Below are 12511 nucleotides of genomic sequence, written 5' to 3'. Positions count from 1 at the left end.
CTCTCGGCAGTTAAGTGAAGGCCGTCGGCCATTTTGCTGTCTGTGGTGAGAGGTTATGCCTGAAATGTGGAATTTTCGGCATATTCTTGACACTGTGGATCTCGGAATATTGAATTCTCTAACGATTTCCGAAATGGCATGTCTCATTTGCCTAGCTCACCCGCGTTCAAAGCCTGCTTATTCCCGTCGTACGTCCGCATTTACGTCGGCAACCTTTTGACTGGAATACTCTGTTTCAAATTCTGAAGGTGGCAGGGGTAAAATACAGGGAGCGAAGGGCTATTTCCGATTTGTACAGAAACCAGATGGCAGTTATAAGAGTCAAGGGACATGAAAGGGAAGCAGTGGTTGGCAAGGGAAGGAGGCAAGGTTGTAGCCTCTCCCCGATGTTATTCAATCTGTATATTGAGCAAGCAGTAAAAGAAATAAAAGAAAAGTTCGGAGTAGGTATTAAAATCCATGAAAAATCAATAAATACTTTGAGGTTCGCCGATGACATTGTAATTCTGTCAGAGACAGCAAAGGAATTGGAAGAGCAGTTGAATGGAATAGAAAGTGTCTTGAAACGAGGATATAAGATGAACATCAACAAAAGCAAAACGAGGATCATGGGATGTAATCGAATTAAGTCGGGTGATGCTGAGGGAATTAGATTAGCAAATGAGACAGTTAAAGTAGTATAGGAGTTTTGCTATTTGGGGAGAAAAATAAGTCATGATGGTCGAAGTAGAGAGGATGTAAAATGTAGACTGGAAATGGCAAGGAAAGCGTTTCTGAAGAAGAGAAATTTGTTTATGTGTCAGGAAGTCGTTTTGTGAAAGTATTTGTATGGAGTGTAGCCACGGATGGAAGTGAAACATGGACGATAAATAGTTTGGACAAGAAGAGAATAGAAGCTTTCGAAATGTGGTGCTACAGAAAAATGCTGAAGATTAGATGGGTAGATCACATAACTAATGAGGAGATATTGAATAGAATTGGGGAGAAGAGAAATTTGTGGCACAACTTGACTAGAAGAAGGGGTCGGTTGGTGGGACATGTTCTGAGGCATCAAGGGATCACCAATTTAGTATTGGAGGGCAGCGTGGAGTGTAAAAATCGTAGAGGGAGACCAAGAGATGAATACACTAAGCAGATTCAGAAGGATGTAGGTTGAATTAGGTACTGGGAAATGAAGAAGCTAGGACAGGATAGAGTAGCACGGAGAGCTGCATCAAACCAGTCTCAGGACTGAAGACCACAACAACAACATGAATCACGTGAGTACAATTAACAGCTCCGCCAATGCAATGCCCTTTCATACATGATATGCCTGATTGCATCGCCATCTGTATATGTGCATGTTGCTATTTCCGTGACATTTTTTTGCCTTAGCGTATTAAAAGAAAGGCAGCACGAATAATATCTGGTTTGTTGGACTCATGAGAGGGCGTATAACGGGTATAGAAAGAACTGAACTGGTAAAGGCTTCAAAATCATACTTAATAAGCTTCAAGAACCAACTCTAAGTGAAGAAACTAGGAATGTAATACAACGCCATGCATATCATTGCCTTTGGGATCGTGTAGATATTTGAACAACCCTTCTTCCCATACTCTACACGTTAACGGAACGGGACAAAGCCCTAAGAAATGGTGCATTGGAAAGTACGGTCTGCCATGCATTTCACTGTGGTGTACAGCAACCCGTGCATTTTGGAGAGGGAACCTCGGTCTCCGTTACCGTGGAAACGACAACCGCAACCGCGCAGGCGACCAGCGATGTGGCTGCGAAGGCTGGCGGCGGCGATCTCGCTGGCGCTGGTGCTGCGTGTGGCTGCGGACGGCGAAGATGAGCGGCACGCGAACGCGCACCTGGAGATCTCCATCGAGGACCGGCCGTACATGGTGTCCCTGCACAAGAAGCTGCGGGGACACGTGTGCGCCGCATCGCTCGTCTCCACCACGTGGCTGCTGACCGCGGCGAACTGCCTGCACGACGGCTACAGAGTGTCCGGGCCCGCCGGGTACATCGTGGTCGCCGGAATCACCGACCTCACGGCCTGCTACAACAACCTCGAGGAATGCGTGAAGACCGAGGTACCTCTCTCACTTTCTGTTCGTACATTTAACGAAATCACCCGATCAAGGTAACCGGTAATACTGGCGGCAATTGGGTAATTTCCACGAAGTGTTGCCTGTCGAACACGAGGGCTCCGAACGGTATAAGCTGAAGGAAAAAAACCGCAGCACCAGTAAAGAGTTGTGCGACATAAGCGAAAGTTAGTAGGTGTCTTTCTACATCTGAAGGATTACGCCTGTTCAAAATTCGCGCCAGTCGCATACGAGTGCTATGAGGATGCAAGGTAATTTCCAAGAATGATTGCCTGTCGAAGTCGCTGGGTCCAAACGACACATATCGAATATGCGATTGCAAACCGATCATGCGACTCTCGTCGCGGGCGTTTTAAGTATGTTTACGGTGGTCACTACAGCAACGACAAAAGAAGAGCGTTAAAAAAAGACTTTTAGTTACAAAGGAGACGACTTACCTTACTCGTCATCGTTGTTCTCGTCATGTGAAAGTCCATGTTATGTGTACGCTACAGGGACAATTTCCTTTTTGCCATAGCCAGAGTAAACTCAGCCAGTATCACGCCAGAATATCGGCTGAGTGTCACATGCGTTAACTTTTCCCTGATAACGCAAGCTGTGGAAATAGAGATACTGGAACAATTAGAGATCGTCTCTTTGTCCTGGACGCACTTCTCTTCACAAATTTCCATAGCCGCTCGATATTCTGCGTGTGCACACTAGCATCATCCAGAGACACGAACTCTACAGAATGGTTGACAAACACGTGGTCGAATCCATGAGCTTTCAGAGTCTTGTAGGACTGAAACCCGACTGTATTGACTTTGTACCAGGCAGCATGAAGTGCTTTCCATAGCCGCTCGATATTCTGCGTGTGCACACTAGCATCATCCAAAGACACGAACTCTACAGAATGGTTCCTAAACTCGTGGTCGAATCCATCAGCTTTCAGAGTCTTGTAGGACTGAAACCCGTCTGTATTGACTTTTGTACCAGGCAGCAAGAAGTGCTCTCCATAGCCGCTCGATATTCTGCGTGTGCACACTAGCATCATCCAAAGACACGAACTCTACAGAATGGTTCACAAACTCGTGGTCGAATCCATCAGCTTTCAGAGTCTTGTAGGACTGAAACCCGTCTGTAGTGACTTTTGTACCAGGCAGCATGAAGTGCTTTCCATAGCCGCTCAATATTCTGCATGTGCACACTAGCATCATCCAAAGACACAAACTCTACAGAATGGTTCACAAACTCGTGGTCGAATCCATCAGCTTTCAGAGTCTTGTAGGACTGAAACCCGTCTGTAATGACTTTTGTACCAGGCAGCATGAAGTGCTTTCCATAGCCGCTCGATATTCTGCATGTGCACACTAGCATCATCCAAAGACACGAACTCTACAGAATGGTTCACAAACTCGTGGTCGAATCCATCAGCTTTCAGAGTCTTGTAGGACTGAAACCCGTCTGTAGTGACTTTTGTACCAGGCAGCATGAAGTGCTTTCCACAGCCGCTCGATATTCTGCGTGTGCACACTAGCATCATCCAAAGACACGAACTCTACAGAATGGTTCACAAACTCGTGGTCGAATCCATCAGCTTTCAGAGTCTTGTAGGACTGAAACCCGTCTGTAGTGACTTTTGTACCAGGCAGCATGAAGTGCTTTATCATTCTAAGTGACCTTGTCTCAGGACAATACTCTGACAACGATACACTTCCCGGACACTCTTTCTATTGTACCGAATACCCAAATATGATCGATTTCACTCATTGAAGATTGTCCTCTCTGGTTCTTCCCTCTAGCTTTATGAGATTCGCCCACTTCCACAACTTTACTCGCTCCACCAATTGCTACACTGTCGTTTGTCACTACCACGTAGCAGACTTCTCTGCAAAACCCGAAATAATCACATTCGGTATTAGCAGACAACTCAGTTTCCGATGCTGTTGTTTGGAAGCTGTAGTCTCGAATCCAGCAAGATGGAAGAATTGCGCTTGTCTGGATGGATGATTTGGAAGAGTCAAACCATGTACTCTTCTACATCTACATCTACATCTACATCAATACTCCGCAAGCCACCTGGCAGTGTGTGGCGGAGGACACTTTGCGTGTCACGGTCATTACCTCCCTTTTCTGTTCCAGTCGCGTATGGTTCGCGGGAAGAACGACTGTCTGAAAGCCCCGTACGCGCTCGAATCTCTCTAATTTTACATTCGTGATCTCCTCGGGAGGTATAAGTAGGGGGAAGCAATATATTCGATACATCATCCAGCAACGCACCCTCTCGAAACCTGGAGAGCAAGCTACACCACGATGCAGAGCGTCTCTCTTGCAGAGTCTGCCACTTGAGTTTGCTAAACATCTCCGTAACGCTATCACGGTTACCAAATAACCCTGTGACGAAACGCGCCGCTCTTCTTTGGATCTTTTCTATCTCCTCTGTCAACCCGATCTGGTACGGATCCCACACTGATGAGCAATACTCAAGCATAGGTCGAACGAGTGTTTTGTAAGCCACCTCCTTTGTTGATGGACTACATTTTCTAAGGACTCTCCCAATGAATCTCAACCTGGCACCCGCCTTACCAACAATTAATTTTATATGATCATTCCGCTTCAAATCGTTCTGCATGCATACTCCCAGATATTTTACAGAAGTACCTGCTACCAGTGTTTGTTCCGCTATCATGTAATCATAGAATAAAGGATCCTTCTTTCTATGTACTCGCAATACATTACGTTTGTCTATGTTAAGGGTTAGTTGCCACTCCCTGCACCAAGTACCTATCCGCTGCAGATCTTCCTGCATTTCGCTACAATTTTCTAACGCTGCAACTTCTCTGTATACTACAGCATCATCCACGAAAAGCCGCATCGAACTTCCGACACTATCTACTAGGTCATTTATATATATTGTGAACAGCAATGGTCCCATAACACTCCCCTGTGGCACGCCAGAGGTTACTTTAACGTCTGTAGACGTCTCCCCATTGATAACAACATGCTGTGTTCTGTTTGCTAAAAACTTTTCAATCCAGGCACACAGCTGGTCTGATTTTCCGTAGGCTCTCGCTTTGTTTATCAGGTGACAGTGCGGAACTGTATCGAACGCCTTCCGGAAGTGAAGGAAAATAGCATCTACCTGGAAGCCTGTATTTAGTATTTTCTGGGTGTCATGAACAAATAACGTGAGTTGGGTCTCACACGATCGCTGTTTCCTGAATTCATGTTGATTCCTACAGAGTAGATTCTGGGTTTCCAAAAACGACATGACACGAGAGCAGAAAACATGTTCTAAAATTCTACAACAGATCGACGTCAGAGATATAGGTCTATAGTTTTGCGCATCTACTCGACGACCCTTCTTGAAGACTGGGACTACCTGTGCTCTTTTCCAATCATTTGAAACCTTCCGTTCCTCTAGAGACTTGCGGCTCACGGCTGTTAGAAGGGGGGCAAGTTCTTTCGCGTTCTCTGTGTAGAATCGAATTGGTATCCCGTCAGGTCCAGTGGACTTTCCTCTGTTGAGTGATTCCAGTCGCTTTTCTATTCCTTGGACACTTATTTCGATGTCAGCCATTTTTTCGTTTGTGCGAGGATTTAGATAAGGAACTGCACTGCAGTCTTCCTCTGTGAAACAGCTTTGGAAAAAGGTGTTTAGTATTTCAGCTTTATGCGTGTCATCCTCTGTTTCAATGCCATCATCATCCCGGAGTGTCTGGATACGCTGATTCGAGCCACTTACTGATTTAACGTAAGACCAGAACTTCCTAGGATTTTCTGTCAAGTCGGCACAAAGAATTTTACAAACTCGTTCATTTTCCGCACTGTCATCAATGCAACTGAAACGGTATTTCAGCATCGAAACTCCTCTTACGAAGTTTTTCACACATCGCACTACCACAGTCCGTACAGTCCCTCCTTTTGTCGTCCGGTAGTACTCCATATCTGCGACAAAAAATTCGAACAATTTTCTACGCTATATAAACATGGAAATAGATTGATCCCTGGGAAAAAATCCATAAGAACAGCGGACATCCCACTCACTAACGACATAAATTGTCTGGGATTCCCTAGCAACTTACAAATAATTCGCGGAGGTATATAATTTAGAGCAAGTAAGGGAACGACGGAAAACAGACAAAAATGACAATCACAAATAATTGATCACAACGCCCACCACCAGAGTCGCATGATCGATTTATGATCGCACGTGCGATATGTATCGTTTGGACACCGCAATTTCGATAGGCAATCATTCTTGGAAATTACCAATTCTAGTGTCCGATACCCCCCATCGGCTTTCACGAATTACGTCATACGTAAAGCAAAGATGCTGCAATGGACAATCTATGAATGGAACGGATCATACTCGTAAACGAACGAATGTAGCATGCCACAAAGTAATACATTTAACGCGACTATTGTTTACTCGCGAATTTCGTTTAAACGAGTTGAAGATGACTGAAATAAATAAGAACACGAGAGCAATTACGACTGCATATATTATATAGTTGGAATCGGTAACTGGAAGCAACCTTTGTAGGAGGTCATATCTCATTTCTAGTTACCGATTCCAATATTACTGTTTGTTGCGCAAAAATCTTATAACACATCGGAAACGACTAGACTTTCAAAAAATGAAAATCTTTACACGCTTTCCTGCACACGCAAAGAAATAAAACGCAAAATTGACCAAACCTTTCAACCGATAACTATACTGCACGAAAGTCACACCAGCTACAGTAGCTCCAAATAACACTCAGTAAAATCGATACACCAGGAGTGACAGTAAAAATAAGAGAAGTGTAGCAGAAACATCGAAAGGGGAAACATAAAAGTGGCTACATAAAAAGAAACTTACCGCGTATGAACTTCCAAAGGAGTCAAACATCGAGGCAGACAAGAGAGAAATAAGGACATAACAAGAAATAAGAACGTTTGAAGCTCAAACTGTATCGAAAGACGCAAAATTCAGAATAACTAATGGAAAAAAATAATAAGAAACACAAACTACCAGGTACGAATCAGGTACCACCCAAATCAGTTCTTCCCTACCACCCGCCCTCAATCAGACGCAAAATTTTAAAATAGTAAAAAAAAAATGAAACCACGAGCCCTCCAGCAAAGGCACAGAAATACCCCTCGGCCCACCATTGTAACCAGAAAGTATTAAAGCGACAGAAAAACCTCCCTCCATAGAAACCAAAAAAGTAGCACTCGCACAAAACAGCAAAGAAAAAACACAACGTAAAACAAGATAAATGTAGCAGACCCACCAACATCTAACAAAACGAAGCCTGTACTTTTGCTGACTACTTTCATAAATGCAAGAAGTAAACAATCCTTCTCATTCCCCGACCGACAACAGATTTTACAGCCTCCCAATACCCCTCGATAGTATTAGTACATGCCTTCGTCTTATAATCTTTAAACTGGGTACTGTGATTCAGGACAAAATCATGATAACCCCTTTCACCCAACCCCTTGTACGAAGCAAACCCATCCGACATGACTCACAGAACCTTCTTCCACATATTCTTCAATTAAAGATGTCAAGACTTCCTTTGTCCGATTTGGTACAACCCTAAATACAACATCAGCACAATCTCCTCCAGAAACTACTACTCCAAAAAACCAAAGCCCAACAACTTCGTGCCCCCTTTCGTACTTTAAGAATATTCATAACAAAAATAGTAGATTAGCATGACAATTACTTCTAAATTCAGCCTCGATCTTTCGAACCACGTCCCCCTGCGTATGGATCTCCATATGTTATTTTTTCTGCACCTCCATCCATGTATTCGTCGGAAGTTCATGATAACGCAAACTTAGTCAAAACCATGTAATTTCCACAGACACTGCACTTGCAAAATTCAGCAATGACGCCCAATGATTGCAAAAATTTTATAATTGATTTACTGTCACTCATTTTCTGAAGCAGAATTGTCGCAGTAAAAACAACTGACTCATCCAAAAAGGACAGTGTGAGAAATCAGGACCTCATAAATCGCGACTACTTATAAATCACGAATATGTTCATTAACAAAAGATGCCGGAAACAAATTACGAGATGAAAACAAAACAATCTACATCGAATTTTTAATATACGCGCGTAACGAGGAAATCCAAAGGAATCATTTAACTTTTATCGACAGCAATCTGAGGCATAAAAAAAATAACATCACACATTGCGCCATTGGTCATTGGTTATCGGACACTAGAATTGACCCAAAATCGCAGCACCAGTAAAGAGTTGTGCGACATAAACGAAAGTTAGTAGGTTTCTTTGTACATTTCAAGGATTATGCCTGTTCAAATTTCGCGCGAGTGGCGGTAGTAGCACTGCTGTGAGAATGCAAGCCACATTTGGGTTAAATACACACTGTAACGGGCGTAAGCGTCAGTTGCCTGTGAGACTGGACGTGATGTTAGCCAAGTATGCCTCCAAGGCGACAAGAACGCCATTATCAACAGCACAGTGAGTTTGAACGAGGTCGTGTAATTCTACTACGAGAAGCGGAATGCTCCTCCTGCTATACTGCAAAAAGACTGTGCTGGAATGCAGCCGCCGTACATGGTTGCTGGCAGAGGGGTTCACGGGAACGTACGGTCGCAAGAAGACCGGGCACGGGACAGCCACATGGCATTTCCGAAAGGGAAGAGCATCGTGATCAGCGTATGGCTTTCGCGCCTCGTACTTCATTTGCAGTAGCAATCTGAGCTGCAGTTGGAACCAGAGTTACACAGCGAACTTTTACAAAACGGCTACATCAAGAACAGTACCGACCCAGACGCTGTGTAGTGTGCACTCCAAAAAAATGGTTCAAATGGGTCTGAGCGCTATGGGACTTAACATCTGAGGTCATCAGTCCCCTAGAACTTAGAACTACTTAAACCTAACTAACCTAAGGACAGCACACACATCTATGCCCGAGGCAGGATTCGAACGTGCGACCATAGTAGTCGCGAGGTTCCAGACTGAAGCGCCTAGAACCGCTCGGCCACCCCGTCCGGCGATATGCTGCCATTCATGAAAAGCATTGCAGGAGGTGTTTTACAACAGTATAACGCTCGTTACGTACCGCTGATGTAACCCAAGATGCTCTACAGAATGTCGACATGTTGCTTTGGCCTGTTCGTTCACCAGATCTGCCTCCAATCGAACACATATAGGACATCAACGGACGAAAACTCCCGCGTCATCTTCAATCAGCAATAAACTTCCCTGCTCCTTGGAGCAAACAGTATTAACCGTCCCTGTATGGTACGACCTTCTGATAACAAACAGACTCGAACTACTTTAAAAAGTTAGCGCAGAACAGGGAATCAGCGATCTTAAAGTCGTTACAGCATCAATGATTTCAGCCGTAAATAGAAATATTAAAAAAGGTTTAGCAAAAGTGACATAAAGCAGATTTCAGAGTACTTGAGGGCTCAAAACAAAAGCTTTATCTCAAGTACAGGAACAGTGGACAAAGTTCAAAACCATCGTACAATATGCATTACATGAGTATGTGGTAAGCAAGATAGTAAAAGATGGAAAAGAGCCACCGTGGTACAACAACCGAGTTAGAAAACTGCTACGTAAGCAAATGGAACTTCACAGCAAACATAAACATACCCAAAGCCTTGCACACAAACAAAAATTACACAAAGCAAAATGTAGTGTGAGGAGGGCTATGCCAGAAGCGTTCAGTGAATTCGAAAGTAAAGTTCTATGTACTGACTTGGTAGAAAATCGTAAGAAATTTTGGTCTTATGTCAAAGCGGTCGGTGGATCAAAACAAAATGTCCGAACACTCTGTGACCAAAATGGTACTGAACCAGAGGATTACAGACTAAAGGCCGAAATACTAAATGTCTTTTTCCAAAGCTGTTTCACAGAGGAAGACTGCACTGTAGTTCCTTCTCTAGATTGTCGCACAGATGACAAAATGGTAGATATCCAAATAGATGACAGAGGGATATTAAAACAATTAAAATCGCTGAAAAGAGGAAAGGCCGCTGGACCTGATGGGATACCAGTTCCATTTTACACAGAGTACGCGAAGGAACTTGCCCCCCTTCTTTCAGCTGTGTACCGTAGGTCTCTAGAAGAGCGTAGCGTTCCAAAGGATTGGGAAAGGGCACAGGTCATCCCCGTTTTCAAAACGGGGCGTCGAACAGATGTGCAGAACTATAGACTTATATCTCTCACGTCGATCAGTTGTAGAATTTTGGAACACGTATTATGATCGAGTATGATGACTTATCTGGAGACTAGAAATCTCCTCTGTAGGAATCAGCATTGGTTTCGAAAAAGACGGTCTTGTGAAACCCAGCTCGCGGTATTCGTCCACGAGACTCAGAGGGCCATAGACACGGGTTCCCAGGTAGATGCCGTGTTTCTTGACTTCCGCAAGGCGTTTGATACAGTTTACCACAGTCCTTTAATGAACAAAGTAAGAGCATGTGGACTATCAGACCAATTGTGTGATTGGATTGAAGAGTTCCTAGATAACAGAACGCAGCACGTCATTCTCAATGGAGAGAAGTCTTCCGAAGTAAGAGTGATTTCAGGTGTGCCGCAGGGGAGTGTCGTAGGTCCGTTGCTATTCACAATATACATAAATGACCTGGTGGATGACATCGGAAGTTCACTGAGGCTTTTTGCAGATGATGCTGTGGTATATCGAGAGGTTGTAACAATGAAAAATTGTACTGAAATGCAGGAGGATCTGCAGCGAATTGACGCGTGTTGCGGGGAATGGCAATTGAATCTCAATGTAGACAAGTGTAATGTGCTGCGAATACATAGAAAGAAAGATCCTTTATCATTTAGCTACAAAATAGCAGGTCAGCAACTGGAAGCAGTTAATTCCATAAATTATCTGGGAGTACGCATTAGGAGTGATTTAAAATGGAATGATCATATAAAGTTGATCGTTGGTAAAGCAGATGACAGACCGAGACAGTGGAAGAATCCTAAGGAAATGTAATCCGAAAACAAAGGAAGTAGGTTACAGTACGCTTGTTCGCCCACTGCTTGAATACTGCTCAGCAGTGTGGGATCCGTACCAGATAGGTTTGATAGAAGAGACAGAAAAGATACAACGGAGAGCAGCGCGCTTCGTTACAGGATCATTTGGTAATCGAGAAAGCGTTACGGAGATGATAGATAAACTCCAGTGGAAGACTCTGCTGGAGTGACGCTCAGTAGCTCGGTACGGGCTTTTGTTGAAGTTTTGAGAACATACCTTCACCGAAGAGTCAAGCAGTAAATTGCTCCTTCCTACGTATATCTCGCGAAGAGACCATGACGATAAGATGAGAGAGATTAGAGCCCACACAGAAGCATACCGACAATCCTTCTTTCCACGAACAATACGAGACTGGAATAGAAGGGAGAACGGATTGAGGTACTCGAGGTACCCTCCACCACACATCGTCAGGTGGCTTGCGGAGTATGGATGTGGATGTAGATGTAGATGAGGGCTTGCAACCAACCTTCCTGCGTGCTAGGCACGCTATACCTTCATCTGGAGTTATTTTTTGGGGTACGATTTCGTATGACAGCAGGAGTACTCTGGTGGTTATCCCCCTCACCCTGAATACAAATTTGAACGTCAGTCTGATTATTTTCCCTTTCGTCCTGCCATTTATGAAGAGCATTCAAGGGGGTGTTTTACAACAGGATAACGCTCGTTACGTACCGCTGTTGTAACCCAAGATGCTCTATAGAACGTCGACGTGTTGCTCTGGCCTGTTCTTTCACCAGATCTGTCTCCAATCGAACACATACAGGACATCATCGGACGACAACTACAGCGTCATCTTCTACCAGCAGCATACTTCTCTGTTCGTTGCAACAAAGAACATTAACCTTCCTGGGCTTGCTTGCGGTCAACATTCTGACAGCTACACCGGTTATTAATATACCAGTACTTCACTTTTCAGTGCCTTATCTCGATCTCATATTACTCTGTGACCATGCAATACTACACTCCTGGAAATGGAAAAAAGAACACATTGACACCGGTGTGTCAGACCCACCATACTTGCTCCGGACACTGCGAGAGGGCTGTACAAGCAATGATCACACGCACGGCACAGCGGACGCACCAGGAACCGCGGTGTTGGCCGTCGAATGGCGCTAGCTGCGCAGCATTTGTGCACCGCCGCCGTCAGTGTCAGCCAGTTTGCCGTGGCATACGGAGCTCCATCGCAGTCTTTAACACTGGTAGCATGCCGCGACAGCGTGGACGTGAATCGTATGTGCAGTTGACGGACTTTGAGCGAGGGCGTATAGTGGGCATGCGGGAGGCCGGGTGGACGTACCGCCGAATTGCTCAACACGTGGGGCGTGAGGTCTCCACAGTACATCGATGTTGTCGCCAGTGGTCGGCGGAAGGTGCACGTGCCCGTCGACCTGGGACCGGACCGCAGCGACGCACGGA

At 44.6% G+C, this 12511-nt stretch overlaps 1 protein-coding gene across 1 annotated transcript in view; it reads left to right on the top strand.

The window, feature by feature from the left end:
* The first annotated feature begins 1760 nt into the window (after nt 1–1760).
* The window catches only part of LOC126456622 (serine protease 1-like), a 63324-nt gene continuing 52573 nt past the window's right edge, over nt 1761–12511 (top strand). The window contains exon 1 of the mRNA XM_050092366.1: nt 1761–2078. Coding sequence (XP_049948323.1) covers nt 1761–2078 — 318 coding nt within the window. The remainder of the gene's footprint in view (nt 2079–12511) is intronic.

Source organism: Schistocerca serialis, chromosome 2 (genome assembly GCF_023864345.2).
Source record: "Schistocerca serialis cubense isolate TAMUIC-IGC-003099 chromosome 2, iqSchSeri2.2, whole genome shotgun sequence".
In the NCBI taxonomy this organism is placed as follows: Eukaryota; Metazoa; Arthropoda; class Insecta; order Orthoptera; family Acrididae; genus Schistocerca; species Schistocerca serialis.
This window is presented reverse-complemented; position numbering and strand designations above follow the sequence as displayed.